The sequence below is a fragment of the Muntiacus reevesi genome, chromosome 18 (assembly GCF_963930625.1).
Source record: "Muntiacus reevesi chromosome 18, mMunRee1.1, whole genome shotgun sequence".
NCBI classification, from domain to species: domain Eukaryota; kingdom Metazoa; phylum Chordata; class Mammalia; order Artiodactyla; family Cervidae; genus Muntiacus; species Muntiacus reevesi.
The window spans coordinates 21727964-21749680 of record NC_089266.1 but is presented as its reverse complement, the minus strand read 5'-3'; the positions used below and the strand labels follow the sequence as shown (position 1 = coordinate 21749680).

General features: G+C 53.1%; 1 protein-coding gene across 1 annotated transcript; it reads right to left on the bottom strand.

Annotated features, from left to right (window-relative positions):
• Positions 1 to 1967: 1967 nt before the first annotated feature.
• On the bottom strand, positions 1968 to 19744 carry TNS4 (tensin 4). Its single transcript, XM_065910043.1, has 12 exons — positions 19306 to 19744; positions 12622 to 13045; positions 11047 to 11471; positions 8775 to 8861; positions 8320 to 8445; positions 6819 to 6911; positions 6644 to 6721; positions 5402 to 5473; positions 4377 to 4545; positions 3536 to 3604; positions 3248 to 3274; positions 1968 to 2734 (listed from the first exon to the last, which is right to left on the bottom strand). The coding sequence occupies exons 1-12, from the start codon at positions 19742 to 19744 to the stop codon at positions 2593 to 2595; spliced, it is 2151 nt and encodes a 716-aa protein (XP_065766115.1). The 3' UTR covers positions 1968 to 2592.
• Positions 19745 to 21717: the final 1973 nt, after the last annotated feature.

Here is a 21717-nt window from a genome sequence, read left to right as displayed (position 1 = left end):
GCTGGGGGTGGGGCGCTACCCCAGGACTGGAGACAGAACCAGGATGAATGATGAGCCACTGTTCAGGTGGCCAGGGTTGGGCTGGTGGCTTGGGGCTCATCTGGAATCAAGGACTCTTCCAGACTTTTCTTGAGCTGTCCATGTTTCACCTGCCTCTCCCCACCCTTTGGGAGCCCGAGTGAGATCCTGGAAGCCGGCAGGGATGTCACACGTGCTCACCTCAGACCCTGGCATGCACAAGAGAGCCCGGGCCTCCTATCTTCCTACCACAGTGGCGGGAAAGGGGTCAGGAAGAAGGAAAGCGGGTATGTCAGACACACGGGGGACACAGAAGAGTTTAAGTGAAGGTTTATGAAGTGGAAGCCGGTGGAGGCTGTCCTGCCATGGCCAGGGGCTGCGAGAGGGGTGTGGCACGCGTAGTCATCTCTCAGACCAGCTGCCAGCGGCCCAGCCAGGTTTCCTTTTTGTTCAGGTTTCCATCTCTGAGCGGACAGCCCTGAATGTCTCAGGACCAATTCTCGTGCAAAGACAGACACTTTATTCTCCATGAGGGGAGCAACAAGGCATCCACAGATATATACGGGGGCGGGGGGCTCTCTGTGACCTTGAGAACTTGGGCACTGTGACCTTGAGAACCTTGTCCAGATTCTGCAGTCTCCGGGGTGGGGCAGTGCCTGACCACAGGCTGGGTGGGCTAGGCTCAGCCAGTCCCGCCAGCCCAGGACCGCTTCAGTCTGGTTTGGTTTCCTGGGTTGAAATAATAACCCTTCAGGCTCAACTTTGGCCAAAGATAATGATTCTCTGGCAGGGCCCCCAGCTGGGCGGGGGCAGGCACTGGTCTTTCATAGAGCAAAAGTGGGCTTCTTCCTTAAGCCCCGTATTGCATTCTCATAGTGTGGTTTCTTTAGGTCTCCAGGTCTGCTAGACAAACAGTTCCAACTTCTTGGGGGTCTTGGTGGAGGTGGGGCGGGAAAGACCGCCCACTTCTCCAAGCCTCTTGGGGGGGTAGCTGCCTGTTTGCATTCTTGACTCTCTGCTGCCCTCATGTGGCTATAAGGCCAGTTGCCGCCCCAGCACTGCACAGGGCAGCGCGCGCGCGTGTGCGCGTGCGTGTGTGTGTGCGTGTGTGTGTGTGTGTGTGTGTGTGTGTGTGTGTGTGTAGGACTAGCAAGGCTGGGGCTGAGGCAGAACCAGAGAGCTGGCCCTTGTGTCCATTCTAGTGAGCAGGGGCTCTCACTGTCCTCACCTCCGGGTCTGGGTGACACAAGTAACACTAGGGCAGCTGAGACACACTTGCTTATGAGAAATTGAAAGAAGAGATGGAACTGATGCTCATTTTCAATGGAGGGGACTAGACATCAAGATCTTAAGGACAGCTGGATCATCTTTTCTGACCACGAGGGCAAGTGCCCACGTGCTTACCTGCTGAACAACCATGGCCACGTTGGCCTGTAGAATCCAGGACAGGCGGATCTAGCTCTGTCCTGGGAATAGCAGCTCAAGAAGCTGTCAAGGAAATGGGGAAAGGAACAGATGAGGAGGGAAAGAGTCAGTCCATCCCTCCTTTGGTCCTTGTGTGTGCGTGCTAAGTTGCTTCAGTCGTGTCCGATTCTTTGTGACCCTACGGACTGTAGCCCACCCGGCTCCTCTGTCCGTGGGATGCTCCAGTCAAGGATACTTAAGTGAGTTGCCATGCCTTCCTTCAGGGGGTCTTCCTGACCCAGGAATCGAACCTGCGTCTCCTGCATCTCCTGCACTGTAGGCGGATTCTTTACTGTTGAACCATCGGGGAGGCCCCCTTTGATCCTCAATCGTTGCCAACCACCTGCTTTCAGGCCGGCCTCTGGCCATGGCCCCTGGGTCCCTACCCAGCACTTGCTGTTTGCCATGAAACGAGGGTCACAGGTCTCTAGCTCAAGCTGCTGTGTTGGTAGTGTCCAGACTGACAGAGTCAGGCGTCTTCAGAGGTTATTTTCATGTGGGGGTCTCAGATGTGGGTCTGCTTCAGAATCACAGGGAGCTCGTTAGATACCCACAGATGTCCCAGATGAACGGCTGATCGTGTCTGTTGCCTCCTTTTGTTTTTTTAAAGTATCCTTTTAAAACATTTACTTATTTGTTTACCTTTGGCTGCGCTGGGTCTTCACTGCTGTGTACAGGCTTTCTCTAGTCGTGGCGAGCAGGGGTTACTCTCCAGCTGCAGCGTGTGGGCTGCTCACTGTGGTGGCCTCTCTTGTTGCAGAGCAAGGCTCTAAAGCGTGGACTCAGTAGGTGTGGAGCTTGGGTTTAGATTCTCCATGGCATGTGAAATCTTCCCTGACCAGGGGTCGAACCCCTGTCCCCTGCATTAGCAGGCAGATTCTTAACCTCTGGACCACCAGGGAAGTCCTGCTCCTTTAAGGCTGAAGAGACTGAACCTCGGGAGGGAAGGGGGTCTGGATGAAGGTTGCTGCTGAAGGTCATAGTGAGTTCAAGGGTTTCATCCTGGTACTGGTCCATCAGTGTGGTGAGAGGCTTCTTGCTCAGGGCAGAGGGGGGATCCTGGGCAAGCCCCTTGGGATGTCTGGGAAGGCACACAGGAAGCTCCCTCCCCTACATCCTTTCCGGGTCCTGTAGCAGAGTACCCACCAGACTGATGACCTGCGAGGCCGGCTGGAGCGTGTCATACTCCGCAAAGAGGTGGCACACATTCTCCTGGGACTCGGTCTGGCTCTTGGCCACAAACCCAAAGATCCTGATGGGAGAGGAGAGCTTTGGTGAGGAGAGCCCAGGGAGGCTCAAGACTGGGAGCTGGGGAACTCAGCCCTTCCCCAGTCCTTTCCCAGCCCAGCACCTCCTTCCTGCCCTTCCCCAGCCCAGCACCTTGTCATGACGGGAGCTCTCTTAGGGGGAGGACGTGCCTCCTCCGTCAGACTGGGAGATCCCTAAGTTTAGGATCTGGGTTTCTCTCCTTTGGAATGGGGGCCCCTAAGGACAGGACCTGTGTATTCCCCAACAGACTGGAGGGTCCCTCCAGACTAAAACCTGTGCCTCCCCGAGAAGACGGAACTCCCAGGCTCATGTCCGCCCCATTCAGACAGGTGGCTCCCAGAGGGCCGGGGCCTGTGCTGTCCCTCAGCAAACCCATGGGCTCTTAAGGTCAGCCTGGGGCCTCCCTCCTTCCCTGACTCCCTCCCCGTGTTGGGTCCGGGCCCTGCCCCAGGGAGACCTCTCATGGTGACTGATTGAGTGGACAGGAAGGCCTTACCGAGAGGGCTTGCAGTATTTCTGCCACCTGTGGGGGAGGAACAAAGACAGTCCTGGGTACCGATTCTCTGCTCCATTTCACAGAACTCCAGCTGAGCACCGCGGGGTGGGAGGAGCTGATAATGGCCAGCTGTGTTTCCTCTATCCCCATCGTGCTCCCCTCCCCTCATTCTGTTGCTCCTCACCCCTTGGGGTTCATAGGCTCTGTCTGGAACCCTGATCCCAGAGTCAGGGGGCAGTCAAAAGGCCCCTGGCTGGCCTTTTCAGTCTGGCCCAGACTTGAACTTACTTTCGCTGCTCGGGATCCATGCCGCAGAATCGGAGGGTGGCGAGGGGGTAATGGCGCCGGAAAAACACCCTGGGAGGAGGTGGGGAGAGAAGGGGAGCTGGTGAGAGCCCGCCCCAGCATCCTGTCCCACCTCCATCATCTCCAACTTGAGCCTCCTAGTTCCATGACCCCTGACAGCCTGCTGTGACCTTTTCACTGCTGGACCCGGGCATGTGTTTGTATTTCTCTCCTTTCATGAGGGTCAGATATCTGCCTTGTGTCCTATGTGTTGGGGTTTTCTACCAACCCACCCAATCGCCCACTGTGTCATTTAATGATTTGAGGGTAGAAATTGCTGGAGGAGGGCATGGCAACCCACTCCAGTATTCTTGTCTGGAGAAGCCCACAGACAGAAGAGCCTGGTGGGCTACAGTCCACGGGATCACAGAGTCGGACATAAATGAAGCGACTAAGCATGCAATTATGGCTGGTCATCTCTTATTCCTCCAGCCCAGGGCCAGGATCTTGCTGGACTGAATCCCTGAGCCGGGGAAGGAACGTTCTAATTGGTCAGCCAGAGTCTGGCCTACAGGAGATGTTCTATCAGTGGATACAGATTTAATCAGTGCCCAACGACTGCTGTTAATTCCAAATCCATCAGTCATGATGAAGCAGCAGGAAGTCATTGCACTGAGGCCCAGAGAAGGCAGAGAACTTGTCTGGAGCCACTCAGCACATCACTGGCCTCACTGGGTCCAGGAGCCTGAATTCCAGTTCCACCATTGCTCTACAGCCACCTCAGCCATCCCCTCCAGCTCACCCTGCCCAGCCCTGCAGCCCCTGGACGAGGGAAGTCCCTTACTTCCTCTGGACGTCGGTCAGGGTGATGCCCTGCTCGGTGACTTTGAAGTGGACCACGGTGGGCGTGGGGAGGACATCCCTCTCCAAGGTGGCCGAGATGGCCTTCTCCACGGCCAGGGCTCCGCTCAGGGTCTCCACGCTCACAGAGCTCAGATACAGGGCATGGCAACCTGGGGGGCAGGTGCAGATACTGCGTTGGGGCCCTGCCAGAATCCACTAGGTGAGTGGAGGTCACCCAGGCCCTGCTGTCCTTCTGCCCAGAGCTGGGGAATAAGGGTGCCATCCTGTTTGGGGAATCTAGCAGGCTTCCTCTTTGAGCCATCAGGCGGGTGGGTAGGGACTGTGTGAGTGACTGAAATTTGGGGCTAACCCCAGAGGACTTTGGGGTCATCTGTTGTTTGCATCACTCTGGTCTCTGGCCCTCCAGCAGGGGGCAAGGAGAGGATGTTGCCATATGTGTAGGGGTGTCCTTCTGCCCCATGGCTGGTGCTTCCCCCGTCTCTACCCCTCACCCACAACCCCAGAGCCCTGGCTCCTTGCTGAGAGAAGAGAGAGGAGACAGGAATGGGGAGGGGGCCTGTGTGCTCAGGACACGCAATAGGAGCTGTCACTCACCCAAGTGCTGACTCATGCCTGGCCCTCAGATGTGATGAAAAGTGACCCTTCCCATAATAAACCGCCCCAGAACTCGGACCTGACACTCCACGGAGGATGCCCTCTCCAGGACCAGGCCCTTCAGACCCAGAGAGAACCTAGCTCATCCATGTGTGCACCCCGTGTGTGGGATGGGCTCTAAGCCTCAGCACACCCGCCCTCCTCTCCTGCCCCTCTTCCTCCTGGCCTGCTGCCCTGAGCCTCTCATCTCCTGGTTTACAGGCAGAGGGAAGAATGTGGCACCTTGTTAAAGATGGAGAAATAAAGCTGCAATGGGAAACACGTGTGGACCTGCGTGCGCCTGCACAGGGCTGGGAGGTGCCCTGGGGTGGGGCGCAGCCAAGCCTTCCCCCCACCCTGCCCCCCACTCACCCGCAGATTTCTTCAGACAGGAGGCCCGGCCATCTGCAGAGGGGTCCGAGGCCCCGTCTCCACCTCCCAATTCTGGGCCAAAGCAAAGGAACAGGCCCCCAGGGGCGGGGTGCAGTCAGTGGACCCCCATCCTTGGAACAGGCCTCATTCAGACCTTCGAACGGGTCCCACCTCCGCCCCCACCTTCAGGAAGTGACTTGGCTGAGAAACCAGGTGTGATTCCTGTAATTAGGCAATCGGAGCTGCCCTGGGCTCCCCTAAAGCCTAGCTGGCAGATTTTTTGATCCCTCCTTCCCCCTCCTGCCTCCGGCTCCTGGACTGCAGTAGCAACCTGGCCTCAGAGGCCCCTGACCTCCTGCTTCTTTCAGACCCTGCCCCAAACCCAGGCCTTTTTTTTTTTTTTTTTTTTTGCAGAAAGCAGGGAGGCTCTCACCATCACCACACCTGGGGCTCCCTCGGCCTTGACTCCTCCCCCTGAGCCCCCTACAGCTCACCTGCACACCCTGAGATGTGGGTGCACCTGGTGTGCTGGGCTGTAAGCTCTGGAGAGGGCTCCCTGACTTGGGCTGGAAGTTTGACTCTGCGCCCTTGGGGAAGTTACTTAATGCCTCGAATCTTCCTTTTCTTTTTTTCGTTCTCCCCGAATTTCACCCATTGATCATTTCTTTGTTCTCATAATTCTCTTTCTTGAGTTTCATGAAACAGCTGTACCTTTGTGCTCTGTCAGCTCCCTGAACACTTTGTAACAAGACATTAAGGGAGACTTGGGTTCAGATTCGACCCTTCCTTTTCTTATCTGTGAAATGGGGACAGCAACAGCAATGACTACTTCACAGGGTTGCAGGTGTGAATGGAGGAGGGGAGGCCCAGTAAATGTTGGACCTGGAAGTAAAAACCAAACCCGGCCGAATAGGCAGATTTATGCTTCTTTTCTCCTCTCCGAAACAGAGCTGCTATTTCTCAAACGTCAACTCAGCACCAGGCGTTGTGCCGAAAGTCTTGCCTGAGCTTTTTCATTTCACCCCCCACCCAGCCTAGAAGCAGGTGTGATGCTAACTGTGCCCATTTCATAGATGAGGAAACAGAGGCTCAGTGAGGTTGACCTTCTCAGATGCTCACAGCTAGGAGGTAGAGATGTGGACGGACTCCAGAGCACGCACTTTTCACTGGGACACTAACATGATCCCTAAGTAAGGTGAGAGGTGACCCCTGAGAATGAACAGGCATAGAGCCCCAGCCCACCTTTCTGTGGGATGATGAGTTTGCAGGGCAGGGCCAGGGCCATGATGGAGTGCTGGCACACGAAGGCAGAGAGGCTCCCTGTGAGGAAACAGAAGCCCTGCATCAGGAGCCTTCCCCAGGCCACCTACCCTGCCTGGAAGGGGCCTGAGAGAGGGGCTGGAGAGGCTCAGCTCACCGAAGTAGGGTTCCTCGTCTGCTCCTTTGAGATGCACCCCTTTGGCGGAAGACTCGATGAGGAAGTGGCGAATGAGGTCACTGCTGTCCTCGCCTGGTCAGAGAAAGCATGTAAGTGCAACCCTTTTCCTGACCCGCCTCTTCCAGTCCATCCAGAGGTTAACTTGTCCATCCCCCTGCCTCTGGGTGAGACTGCAGGCAGGCATCCTATCCTCGAGGCCTCCCATGAAGGAGGTGCCGACATCTTTGCTCAAAGCGTTCTGTGTCCAGTAAGACACAACCGAGTGACTTACTATGCACACGTGCAATTCTTTTTTCAGGAGACCTTGCTCTTGGTTTCAATAACTCTTGGGCTGGGTTTCCCGCTCCCCCTACCTGCTCCCTCCCAGGTGCTATTATTCTCCATCAGATGGTCCCTGCTGGCGCCAGGCTGGCCTTGGGAGGGGGGACCACGCCCCTGGCCTCTTCTCTGCCAGCCCACAGCTTCCTGCTTTCTTTGGACTTCTTGGCAGGGCTTCCTTGATAACTAATGCCCAGAGGTCACTTTCTTATTTGAACGGAGAGGTGTGGTGTAGAGAATGTGGACTTGGGGTTTTTATCCTCTTGTGCTATTACTTGCTGGCTCAGGGGTCATTAACTCCCTCTGGGAGTTGTCAGTTCCCTTATCCATTCCTTGTGTAAGAGCTACAGTCCTGGGCCTTCGATGAAGGGCTGTGACCCAGGAACCCTGTAATGCAACGGTCTGTTCCTATCTCTGTCCACAATGAGGTTTCACTGGTGCCTTGCACAGTGTCTGGGTAGGGTGGATGCTCTGTCCACACGTGTTGTGTGGAAGACCACAGGGCCTAAGCTAGCACACATGTTATTGTTATTCAGTCACTCAGTTGTTTCTAGCTCTTTGGGACACCATGGACTGTAGCCCCCTAGGCTCCTCTGTCCATGGAATTTTTCAGGCACGAATACTGGGAGTGGGTTGCCATTTCCTATTCCAGGGGATCTTCCCAACCCAGGGATCGAACACAGGTCTCCACATCTCCTGCATTGCAGGTGACTTTACCACTGAGCCACTGGGGAAGCTCATAAAACCCAGTATTTACTTATAAAAATAAATTGAATTCATGGAGGAAAAAATCAAACTTTATAAACTTGATGTAAAATGTTACTAGTTACTTCTTATTTGAGAAAAACAGACCAAACCAAAAAGGTCTCATTTTCACACGTTATTACTACATTACAATCTTTTGTGAGAAAGCCGGGCTGGACAGAGGTGGATACCAGAAGAGAACAGGCTGGAGGGGGGCTGGGACCCTCCTCTTCTTCCCACCAGAGGGCAGAGCAAGGAGTCTGGGGACTTGGGGAGCCTCAATGCTGGGAGGCCAAGATTCATCCTCCCAGGATGGGAGGCCCAAGGTCTCCCTGCAAGCGAGCGGCAGAGCTGGGACTGGAACCCACCCAACCCAGGTGCCTCTAAGAAGCCTTGATCAAATACACAGACGGCCTACCTGGTCGGCTCTGGGCAGGTGTGGGGGCCTCCTGCACCTTCAGGGCAAGGCCGAAGGAGCCCCGGTATGAAGAACTGTCCCGCACGATGAAAGCCCCCGGCTCCTCCTTCCTCAGCAGCTCGATGGCTGGAACAATCCTTGGGTCAGAGACAGTCACCATCCCACCGGGACACCCTCCCTGCCTCAGCCCCATTGGGTCCTCATAGAGCAGATGGTACAGAATCGCCTTTGGTCCCCAGGAAGTCCTTTCTGTTGTCTAACCTGCACCGTTCCTGTTACAGTCATTATTTCCTTGGGTCATGGGGTTCGCAGGACACCCCCTTCCCTGGACCTGCCATTTGCCATTCCATTCCCTCCTCTACATGAACCCAGAGCCCCATCTACCCAATGCAGGGTGATGGGACCCAGACTTGATTCCTGGGTCACTCAGTCCCTGAATCAGGGCTTCATTTTACCTTGTTCTCGGGAGATGCTTGGCTTAAACCAGTATTTAGATGTGTCCATCACAAACTTCATGGTGGGCTGCATGTCCTTGGCAGGACCTGGAGACAGACAGGGGAGGGGAACCCTGTAGGCCGGATAGAGGGGAACTGAGAGACCTTCCCCTTTCTCTGCCCAGTGGTCCCATTCAACCCATCTTCCCCTATCCCTACTGCACTGTATCTCTAGCTCCCTAAAGGGGCAAAATCCGTCAGAAGATTCCCAGAGCTTGGTGCCATCTAGGAGTCTACCCTTGTATCCTTGGTAATGGATCACAAATAGATTAAAAACTCAATTCAATGAGAAACAGTTTCTCAAATTGAATACTATGTGGTAGAGACAGAAACGGGATAAATAAAAGATTCTGAGATGCATCATTTGCTTGATTTCATGTTTTCTTCCCCTTTAATAATCCTATGAGTTTCTTGGTGGGGGGAGGGATGTTCAGTTTGCAAAAGAAAATGAAAGAAAAGGAGAAAGGAAAGGAAGACAGCAGATCTGGGCAGAAGAGCATCCAGGAGTCAGGAGATGGAGTTGGACTCTGATCTGGGACGGCTCTTTCCCTCTTGAAACCCAGAGGGAACTGAGTGAACCAGAAGTCCTGTGAGGGTTTTTAATGCTCCAACAGCTCGGAAATGAAACTGAATGTTGTCTTGAGAATATTTTGCGGAATTTGCTAAAATCCCAGGGATAGTGAGTGATTATCTGGGCATCACCAATTCCGGATGGTGATATCACCAGGCCAAATAAATGTGCTCTTTGAGATGTGAAAGTGCCCCCCCATTTCCCTGGGACCCTAATGGTTGGATGGCATCACCGACTCAATGGACATGAGTTTGAGCAAACTCCGGGAGACAGTGAAGGACAAGGAAGCCTGGCTGCAGTTCATGGGGTCGAAAAGAGTTGGACTTGACACAGTGATGAACAACAACAACAAAGGCAGAGAGCAGTGGCTCTCGGTTTCGGCATCTTGAAAAGGTGTATTACTGCCAGTTGAGAATAACTGATTATAAAAAATGTACTGATATCTGCAAACGATTTGTCCTGGGAAAATGTTCAAAGCATACTTGTCACCTCATTTTCTCTTGTTCTCATTGACATGACTTCGTGGGTGGGAGCAAGCAGCGGGCTAGAGTGAGCATTTCACACCCCCCAGGAGTACCTTGATGTCTGTAGCCACGCTGAGAGCCCGGGAAGGAGATGACTGAGCCACAGGCAAGCAGCCTCCTGTCCCTGGGGCTCAGTGGGGGGCTCTGCTCCTGGGAGAGAGGTACCCCAGCGTGCTAAGGGTTAGCCTGTGTTTACTGCTTTGGGCTCTGGTTGGCTTTGTTCTTTTTGGATGCCTGTAGTTGCTGACTGCAGGGAGGAGGGTGGTTGCTGTTTTGCGGTTTTTAGCTGTCTGAATTGGAATGCATTGTCTCCGTTACCCTGGCCTTCCCCTGTCTGTGTTCGTCATCCACCAACGTCAGAGTTAGGACTGACTCGCCCTCTCCCTCTCCTGGGTTAGTCACCCAGCCTGCTGCTTCCATATCCTGAGGGTCTCCTGGCTCTGTCCACTCTCCTCCACCCTCTGCCTCGCCCTGGACCACTTCGTGATGAAAACCCAAACAGAACCAAATAAAAACTGCTCTCCCTGCCAGGCCAGGCCCTGCAATTCATCTGCCGTGCAGCTGCCAGAGTGATGGATGGAGCATGCGCCTCTGAGTCCATCACTCTCTGGTTTGAGAGTCTCTGAGGGTCTCCTGGTCCCTAAAGGTTAAAGTTCACTCTTCAGCTTGGTGTTCATGGTCTTTCCCAATCTGGCCCCAAGTTACTCCCAATGACTTCACCCTGCACCCAACATCCCAGTCATTTCCTAAACATGCCATGTGCTTCCACACCTTCATACCTCTGGCCCGGCTGTTCCCTCTGCTGGGGCAGCCCTTCCTCTCCTGCTCTGGCCATGAACTTTAGATCCACTTTTTGGCCTCCTCACTTCTCCAGGTAAAAAGGCTCACTTCTTCCTCTGTAGCCTCACAAGACTCAGAACATCTCTTTACTTCTGTGTTTATCCTACTCTGCAGTAACCCTTTGGGTTTTTCCCCTCTCCTTCCAGACTGTGTCCCTACTAAGTGGCACAGTGCTTGGCAGACAGTAGGTACTTAATCAATGTACTGACCTGCTCTTGAAGAAACACTTTGGTGCTTTGCCTGTTCTCCATTAGCCAAACCTTAGAAAGCGTGAGGTATTGATTGGTTTACAACTTACCCTCCGGGGATGTGGTGGGAGGGGCTTCTGGGAGGGTCTGGCTGTGGCTCCTGGGGGCTGGACAGGGCGTGCTGGAGGAAGTAGCCCCAGGGCGAACAAAGTCCTGGGGTCCTGGGGTCCTCTGGGATGGGGGAGATCCTGGCTCTGGGAAACCGTTGATCAGCACGATGGGTATGTCCACCATGGAGTTAGTGATAGATGGTGGGCAGCTGCTGGCATGTTCCTTGGCCAGAGGTGGGGAGCGGGTTGCTCTGGGCTGGCCCATGCTTGGGGTGGCGTTGCTGGGGACCTGGAGGTCACAGGCTCTCATATACGGGGACACTGGACCAAGGCTGTGGAGGCTGGAGGAAGAGCTGGTGGGGCTTTCCAAGGATCTAGAAGATGACTGATGGCTGGAGATGCTGGAGTGGAGGAGGGACTGGCTGCTGCAAGGGGGGAGAGGGCCAGAAAGGCAGAGTGTTTGGAGGTAGGAGTGGACTGTCTGGGGCCAGAGCTGGGCTCTGGAATTTAGTGATGTAGGTGCCCATGGCTTTGGTCAGAGAACTGCATACTTCACCCATCCGTGCCCCCCCAACCCCATCCCCAGAGCCCATCTGACCCCTAAGGGATGCTGAAGGATACAGGAGTGTACCTGCAATGTAGGGTCTGTGGTTAATTAAAGTAGCCCATGGGCTTCCCCCTGCAAGTCTCATGGCTTAGGCTGGACTCTGTTCCCCCTGCCTTCCCAGCCAGGAGATCCAACCTAGTTGTCATACCAGCCATCTTCCCTACCCGCCCACCCAAAGCATTCCCAAGAGTCAGGCACACAGGCTGGACCTGGGCTGGACTCTGTCCATGACTGATGGAGAGGGAATTCTCCAGCTGGAGGAAGAGAAAGAGGCCAGCTCTGCAGCCAGCCAGGCTTCTCTCTGGGCTCAGATGCCCATGCCAACGCATGACCGTGGAATCCCAGTCTCCTTGCCAGGGACTGCCTGGGCACAGTGGCTTCGGAGTTGGTATGGGGGACAGAGGTCCTGTGGTTTGGTCTTCCAGGGCAAGATGGGTGAGTGTGTGGCTCTACTCAGAAGCCTACAGAGAACTGGGGTAGGGTGATTGTAAATAATACCCCGCCAGGTTTGCTTCCTTCCTGCTGGTTTTGCCAGGAACAAAGATGAAGGAAGCTTTTCCCAGACCCTCGATTCTGTTTATATTCTATGTTTTTTTTTTGTTTTTTTTTTTAAACAAGTCTTCCTACAGATGGGCTGCTGTAGGAGGGCCGGACAGGATACAGGTGAGCCTCATTAATGCAGTAGTTCTTTACCCAGGAGGTAAGTAGAAGTCTAGATTTTCCTATATTGAATGATACTCTAAATGCTTGAGGAAAGCTTGAGAGCCAAATGGTATAAAAGAGAACCTTCATTTTTATTTTTGGTACAGTCCCAGATTTTGCTCAGAAAGAGCAGGATGTCTGATTTAGGCTGTGTGTGTGTGTGTGTGTGTGTGTGTGTGTGTGTGTGTGTGTATGTGTGTGTGTGTGTGTGTGTGTGTGTGTGTGTGATGAAGGCAACATCAGAAGCTGTAGTGGGAGTTACCTACCTTCCAAACACATAGCTGACATCAGACGCTGGGCTGCCTGAGAGCATGGAGACCCTGCTGCCCAGCTGTGGGCCGTGGCCTCCCAGCCCCTTCTCCAAGCTTGGGGAAGCCACCAGTGGGGAGCCCAAGCCATGGGGGCCTGAGGTCTTACTCCCCATGCCAGGAATGGAGATGCTGGGAGATGCTGGGGGGTGAGAGGAGGGAGCTGCCGAGGGGGGAGCGGGGCGCTGGTGCCCCCTGCCCTGGCTCCCGGAGAAGATGAGGCTCTCGCTGCTGCTTCGGGTTTCTCGGGGGAGGTCTCTGGAAAGGAGGAGGCCGCCAGTGCGTGGGGAGCCGAAGGGTGGAGTGACGGATGGGCTGCAGGAGCTCCGAGGACCATCGTGGCACCTTGGCCTGGTGGAGGTCACCTCGATGTACTTTATATCTTTGGGGAGAGAAGCAGAGCATCGGTGAAACCAGGGAGCTCGGACTCGCAGAACAAGGATGCTGGAAGAGTCCTCAAGGCCATCTGGTCTCTTCTTTCTCAGAGAGTGCTGCGCTGGGCTTCATCACTCAGTTGTGTCTGGCTCTCTGCGACCCCAGGGACTGTAGCCCACCAGAGGAGCCTAGTGGGCCTCAGTCCACGGGGGTTCTCCAGACAAGAATACTGGAGTGGGTTGCTGTGCCCAGGGGTCCCGCCTAGCAGGCAGATTCTTTATAGTCTGAGGTACCAGGTAAGCCCACATATATATATATATATATTTAAAGGAGCTTCCTAGATGGTGCTCATGGTAAAGAACCCTCCTGCCAATGCAGGAGACATTAAGAGACATGGGTTCAATCCCTGGGTTGGGAAGATCCCCTGGAAGAGGGCACAGCAACCCACTCCAGTATTCTTGCCTGGGGAATCCAATAGACAGAGAAGGCTGGCAGGCTACAGTCCCATGGGGTCACAAAGAGTGGGACACGACTGGAGCGACTTAGCACGCATATATTTAAAAATTTTGGCTGTGCCCCATGGCATGTAGGATCTTCGCACCCCAACCAGGGATCAGACCCATGTAACCAGCAATGGAAGTGAGGAGTCTTAACCACTGGACCACCACCCTTTCTTATACAGATGAGGAAACTGAGGCCCAGGGAGATGTTTGTTGGAATCAGGATCAGCCTCCAGCTTCACCTTCAGGGACCAGTTTCAATGTCACCGTCTCTGTGACAACTGCCTGTGGGTGGAGAGAGACAGTGACATGAACACGGACTTTGGAGTCAGACAGACTTGGGTTTCAAATCTGGCTCTGCCCCTTGCTCTCTGAGAGCTAGACCAAGTGACTTGACCACTTACAGCTTCAGTTTCCAGGCCTGTAGAACTGGATGGCTATACCCAGCCTCTTGGTGTTACAGTAAGGATGAACTGAGATGAATGTAGGCGGCACAGCACAGCGTCGGGCACATAGTAAGCCCTTTAAAACTGAGAGATCCTCTCGTTCATGTGTGTTCCACTCCCCAGCCGGAAGGACTGCACCGGTCACATTTTGAGACGCCTCTATTACTCAGGCCAGTGAAAGTGGTTTCTATGTCTGTGCCTGCAATGGTGCCAGTTAGATCAGAACTCCAGGGGTGGGCCCAGGCCTCAGGGTTTTAGCTTAGCTCCCTAGGTGTTTCCACTGTGCACTGGACTTCACCGCTGTGGTCCCCGACCCTGCAGCACCCCTTCACCAGGGAGCTGGGAGACTGTGCAGAATCTCCAGCTCCACCCTAGGCATACTGAATCAGTATCTGCATTTTAGCAAAATCCCAGGGGAGCTGGGTGCACCTTGGAGTTTGACAAGTCAGCGTTAGGGTTCACTTGTGTGGAGAACTCCCTGGGGGCAGGGCTTGCCTGCCTTACTGAGCTGTAGGCTCTTAGCACCGGAGGCTGCTGACTCACTCTGATGCTCTTTCATTCCCCAGTGGGGGCACCTCGGACTCTTGTTCCTCCCTGGAGTGGGGCGCCCTCTGGTTCTCCCCAGGGGGGATGGGTACCTCTCCTCCTGACTTGGGGGAGGGGAGCTGTTCTCGGTGCTGTTCTGGGAAAGGTGGTGAACGATGCGGGTCACTGAGCTGCTCCCTTCTAGAGGGTTGTGAGTCCTGCCTCTGGCTTCCCAGGATGAAAACTAGGGCAGAGTCAGTGGGAAACTGTACCCTCATCTCCCATCTGCCAGCCTCCCAACCCCTTGGGCTCTGGTACATGCACCAACCCCCCTCACCACCTCTGAAGTCCCTACCTGCCCCAGCCCGCTCCGGGCTAGGACCTTCTGGCCCTGCTCATGGTTACTGCCTCTGTCTGAGCCTGCTTGGGCTGGGTAGGGGTGGAGGATTGCATCAGATGGAGGGGGGAGGCTGGCAGGTCAACCTGTGCATGCTGTCCCAGGGGATGGAGGAACAGGCCTGGCTTTGTCGACAAACAAACCTAGGTGTAAGTCTTGGCTTTGCCACTTTCCCGCCAAGAATCATCAGGTAATTTTCCTAACTGCTCTGAGCCTCAGTTTCCTCATCTGTAAAGTGAGGATCTAAAACCAGCCTCCCAAGATTCTGGTAAGGATGAGATACACTGGTGAATGGGGCCTGGAGCCTGGTCCATGGTGGGCTTCGAAGAGCATCTCCTGCCTGCCTGCTTTTGGGGGGCAATATTGGCCAGTTGGCTAATGCTCTGGCTAAGGTGGGAGTCCCACTGCTGAGGGCGAGAGAATATTTGGTACAATGTATTGTGGGCTCTGAAAGGGAAGTTTTGGAATGGGGTCGAATCTTCTGCAAGGTTGGCAAGCATGGTTTTTTGTTTTTTTTTTTAAAAAAAGGTCTTTATAGTATTCATGGGCTTCCCTGGTGGCTCAGATGGTAAAGAATCTGCCTGCAATGAAGGAGACCTGGGTTCAATCCCTGGGTCAGGAAGATCCCCTGGAGAAGGGAATGGGTACCCAGTCCAATGTTCTTGCCTAGAGAATTCCATGGACAGAGGAGCCTGGTGGGCTACAGTCCATGGGTTCACAAAGAGTCGGACACGGCTGAGTGACTAACACTTTCACTTTCACTGTGTTCATGCTCATAATCCTCTCAAACCTTAAGACCACCCTTATGCCAGCAGGGACTGCTTTTACAGTGCAGGAAACTGAGGCTCGGAGAAACGGAAGGGTAGAGCTCAGATTTATGGCGCCTTTTACAACAAAGGATGGTATTTACTGAGCACTGTGGGCTAGCATTGCCACAGGCATATTGCCTGTGTTAGCTCATTTAACCCTCACGACAACTTAACTGAGGTAGGAAACATTCTTAATTCCATGTCAGATGAGAAATGAAGGCTCTGAAACGTTGAGGAGGGACTTCCCTGGTGGTCCAGTAGCTAAGACTCCACGCTCCCAATGCAGGGCCCTGGATCCCGCAGGCCACAGTTACAGGTCCCATATGCCGCAGTGGAGAGCGAAGGTCCCGCGTGCTGCAACTAGGAGCAGCCAAACAAATACATGAATAGTGTTACAGAAAGGGTTGAGGAAGCTGATCCCTGCTCCCGTGCTCTGTCTGCAGGGAGCTCCTCCACCGAGACAGGCTCCTCGGGACCCTTTGCCAAGGCCTTGCCTGTAAGTAGGTGCTCAGCTGCTTTGGGGAGGGCCTCCCGGCCTGATGAAGAGAGACCAAAGGCCTAGCTGAGGGAATGAGAAAGAGCAAGCAGACTCGGGCAAGAAGGGAGGGAGGAGTCCTGGAGCTGTGAGTCACTCCCGCTGCTGTAGCCTGGCCTCGAGGTGGATGTGGCTGGGGTGATGGGGCCCCCGCCCCATCACCTGCGTGCAGTTGCTGTTTACAGGCCCGTGGGGCAAGTCTGAGCAGTGCTGGGTGGATGCAGGCGCCGGCACCAGGCCGGGTGGGTGGAGGGGGGCCTGTGTGGGTGGGGGGGCGGGCAGACGGTTATTAAACACCCTTCACTCGGGATTGGCAAACTGCCTTGCCTGGCAGAAATTCTGGAAAATAAAATGGGGGCCTGTTCCAAAGATGGGGAGGGGTGGCAGAGGCGGGGATATGGTGTTTGCTTCTAGAAGCTGTGTTCCCTGGGGGTGGTAGATACAAGCCTGCTCCCCGCTACCACTCCGCCCCTGGCCCACCTCTGGTTAATCTGAAGGAAGGTCAGCAAAGAGGCAGAGGCGGAGAAACTGGAGGCGGGGGTGGGGGGGGTGGGGTGGGTGGGGGGGGTGGTGGGCGGCGGCGGGGGTGGGGTGGGGTGGGGTGGATGGTGCGGTGTAAACTCAGTGAAGCCCTAGAGGGCAGAAAACTTGCTCCGAGGAAGAGAGAAAAGTTAGAATATGGACTTTGGAGCCCAGAGGCCTGGGCTTTGAGCAGACCTACCACTCACTAGCTGTGTGACTATGGCCATCACTTCCCCTCCCTGAGCCTCAGTCTTCTCATCTGTAAATGAAGTTTCCACTATTTCCTTCCCAGGGTAGACACTGGGATCATGCTTACAAAAATCCTTCCATACATTTTTAAGGGAGGGATCGATATAGGATAGCCAGTGTTTAACTTTTGATTCTGCCAAGTTGGGACAAAGAGAAGCCGTGAACGTGTGCTAGCATCATAATTACAGAACATCTTCCATTCAACATGCCAAAAGTAGGACGAGTGAGACTGCAAACAGAGGGGCCCTGAACACCGGATACATTTGGCAGGGTGAAACTCATTGAGAGGCTGTGGGCCGGTGAGAGCTTTGTCACCAGGAGTGGTGGTCTCAGGGGACGGTTTTGAGAGGGAGGTGCAATCACCACAGTGACAGGCAGGCTCTTGCTATTCTTGTGATGGCAGAGAACTTTCCAACAGGGTGCTGACCCTCTGGATATGCTAGGAGGTAGTGAGCTCCCAGGCTTCACTGGTGTCCAGGCAGAGATAAGAGGAGAGGATTTTTAGAAATTCCATCAAGGGAAGCTAGGTGGCTTCATCAGGACCCTGGGACCACTGCTGCCCTCTGGCTCCCCCTGCTGCCAAGAGTCTGATGGTCACATCCTCACAAGGGCAGGCTGTGCCTAGGGCATCTGAGAAGGCTGACTACTGTCCCTTGGAGGAAGGGCCCTGTTGTCAACACCCCAACTCCATACATGTGCACCCGACCCAGAGACTGCTCTCACCCCAGTTGGCCTTGAGTGCATGGAAGCCCTGCCTTGGGGCATGAGCATTAAAGTCCTGGGCTTGCTCCTGCCAGTGATAATTAGGCCCAAGTTATCTTTCCTGCAGAGACATGCCCGCGACTGGCCTTAAGAAGCAAAAGACTGTTGAGGGATAGAGGTGGTTCATTTAACAGGCCTGGCAGGCAATGCTCCGGGGGCAGGAGCAGAAGGCTGGCTAGAACCCAGGAACACAGGTGCCAGAGGACTTGGGTTCTGGGCTCACCTCCACCCCAGGGTCTGAAACTGTCCTGGAGCTGGTCCTAAATGCAACTCCAATGTTGACTATAAGCAGCCACCACCGATCATGACCTATACTGTCCCAGAATTTGTGATAAACACCCACCGAATGTTATTCCTTTTAATCCTTACAACACCCTTTGAGGTGAAAACTCATCTCTATTTTATAGAAGAAGAATCTGAGATACAAAGAAGTGTAAGCAGCTTGTGTAAGTTTTGCCTAACTCCAGTGATTAGGCTACACTGGCTTCTCACTCAAGTCTATCAACCAAGTCTTTTCATTTGTAAAATGAGGATAAAATATTCATCTCATGGAGGTGGATTGAAGGGATCAAATTATTATTATCAAAGGTTCAATTATTAACTGCTCAACACACAAGTGCCTGGGTAGAATGATAAATGCTCAATAAGCAGAAATTCTCCTGGATCCCATCTCTAATCCTCCCTGTATCCCCTAGTCCACACTGATTGTTTAAACCCCTGGAGGCCTCAGTCTTCCAGCCTGTCTAATGGGGCTGCTGCTCCATGATCCTCATCCTCAATGTACACTTGAAACTCTTTGGGAAACTGAAGCCAGATGCAGAGATTTCTGGACAATCGTGGAGGTGGTGGTATCTTGGAGTTGGCTTGAACTAGCTCAAAGAAGCTGATTGTTAAATTTTCAAGATTTTTTTCAGCTGGTTGCTAAATGATGTAAACATTGTAAGTTAATATAGTTTGATGCTTTAGGCAATACTAAAGAGTAAACTATATAAATTTACAATGTAATGACTATTAAAAACAAAAGTAATAAATACTCAAAAATTCATCATGTTCTAATTATTTTACTATGTCTATACTTGAAGTTATTTACATCTACTGTTACTGGTGAGGTGAAAATACTATTCCTATAAAAATTTCAGGGGACCGAGTTAGAACCTAAAGAGAGACACCACAGAAGACGAAGATTCAGGGACCACACATTTATCAAGCTCTTATTTATATGCATGGCATTGTATAGTATTCTTACTTGTATCAGCTTATTTTAATTCTCTGAGAAATTACATAAAACAGGTATCCACCACTTTCCAAACTCAAGAACCAAATAGAATTGGACAGTGAGAACTACTTATATTTATCCCTTGCATAGAGCAGAGGAGACAGAGAGGTTAAGAAACTTGTTTACAGCCGCACAGCACTCCCCAACAGGACATTGTTGTCCGTTCCTCTGATTTGATAGAAAATTCCTTCCTCATGAGGACTGGTCCCCAATCCCTCTTCCCGGCACTGTGCCCCAGTTCCTTACCCAAGGCTTCAGGCTCTTCTTTCTTCTTCCTCAAGGTAGTGCTCTGGGTGGGCTGGGCCTCGGGGCCACCAGGCCCTGGAGGGAGCAGCTGGAAGGTGGGGTCCAACTCCAGAATCATCTGGTTGAGGCTCTCCAGTGAGAAGTCAATGTAGGAGTCAAGGTCCTCCCGAGCCCCTGAGACCTGCTCCCCTGGGGCCTGCAGGAGGCAGCTGGCATTGGCTCCAGCCTGTGGGGTTGGCTGGAGCCTGCCAGGGGGCCCCTTGCAGGGCATGGGGGCCATCAGGGCCTGCGCTCCCCAGCCTTCCGTGGTGTAGTAGGGACACTGTGGCGGCAGGCTGGGGCGGGGGGCCGGGTGCAGGACCCTCCTGGGTTCCTCACAGGGAGCCAAGCCGACTGCCGGGCCTCCTGCAAGCACGGGGCTGGACATCACCTGTGACATGTTGAGGGCAGTGACTTGGCGGTTTACCTCTGGTTTCCAGCCAGACTCACATCCCACAGTTGTCACTTGCCAACTGGGAGCTCCTGGGACCTGAAAGAAGCCAGGGGTGGGAACTGAGTAATTTCTGTAGTGAAACCTCTGCCTCCCCTCCCCCTAAACAAAGGCATATTTATTCAGTCATTTAAAAGGATGGCTGCTGAAACCAGACTGCTTGGGATTTGCATCCTGGCTCCACCACTTACTAGCTGTGCAACGTTGGGGAAGTTAACTAACTTCTCTGTGCCTCGGTTTCCTCATCTCTAGAATGAGTTAATATTTATCATATACTTAGAACTTGCCTAGTACATAATAAGCAGTATGCAAGTGATGGATAAATAAAATAACCTCAATAGATGTTTGATGGTTACCTACTGTGTTCCAGCCTTACTTTAAAAATAAATAATAGCTAAAATTCTGGATTCACAGGAGGTGCTAATGCCGGAGATGTAAGAGACTCAGGTTAGATCCCTGTGTCGGTAAGATCCCCCAGAGGAGGGCATGGCAACCCATTCCAGTATTCTTGCCTGGGAAATCCCATGGACAGAGGAGCCTGGCAGGCTACAGTTCATGGGGTTGCAAAGAGTCAGACACAATTGCAGTGACTTAGCACAGATCAGCATAGCTAATATTCATTGAATAATTGTATGTACCTAGGCTCTGGTGTATAAAATCTTTTAAGATCCTCATAACAACCCTATGAAGTAGATACTATTATTGTTCCATTTTATAATGGGAGAACTGAGACACAAAGAGGTAAGTAACTTGCCCAAGGTCGTCAGGCCAACGGGTGTCAGAGTAGGATTGGACCCCAGCTGTGTGTTGTCAGGGCCCCTGCATTTAGCTGCTACTCAGCGTGAGTCAGTTGGTGAAACAGACAGGCAAGCAGGTGAGCAATCACAACAATGTCATGGGGGAGGAGGGGAGTCAGAAGGGACTCAGTGGGCACGGGGAAGGGGAGAGGGGGAGGCCAGGGAGGACTTCCTGGAGGAAGGGACATGTAAAGGGAGACAAGGATGAAAAACAGGAGCTGGCTGGCACACCAGGTGGGGTGAGGAGGCAGGTGTATGCAGAGGCCTGATGGACCGAGGCGATCACAAGACGTTATTGAGCATCTGGGAAACAGAGAGAACCTAGGGTGAATGGAGGGAAAGTTGGGGTTGGGGAAGAAGGCTGGGCAGACCCCGCAGAGCCTTGCAGGCTGGGTTTGGTAGCGCTGACTCAACCCTGAGGGCAATGGAGAGCCACAGAATAGTTTAGAGCTTAGGAGTGACATCATCAGATGATATTCACTCCCTGGGGGCTCATCTGGGAAAGAGACGTCCCAGGCTTCCTGACTGTGGGAAGTTCTTCCTGTTGTCTAGCCTTAATGCTACATGATAGCAGTTTCTTACAGGAGGTAAGAGGTTCCAAAACAGAGGCTGCCAAGAAAACTGTAAGAAGCTGGGACATGCTGGTTGTGCTACAACTGCCTGCCCTGAGCCTCACCTTCCCCCTGCCCCAGCACTCCCCAACTCCACTTTTCTTTTTTTTCCAAGATGCCTCTATTACATTCTGCTTTAGAGTTAGACTTCAGTCTTGGAAAAGTCATTGAGACCAGTCTGGGGCAAACGAAATGAATGCAGACTTCGGAGTCTGGAGATTTGAATTCGAACTCCAGTTCAAACAGTTCCTTAAGGTGTCACTCTGACCCTCAGTTTCCTCATCTGTGAGATGGGAATAAGAATTCCTGTTATATATCCTCCCAGAAGGTGGTGTGGAACCAGTGAGATACTGCTTGTGAAAGTTATCAGACATTTCTAAATACTACTTAGAATAGGGCTTATATAGAATATAATGCCTTCATAACAATAAATAATAATAGCTCCCATTTACTGAGAACTCACCATGTGTCAGGTGCTGACTTTCCCTATGATAACTCTTCTAATCCTCTCATA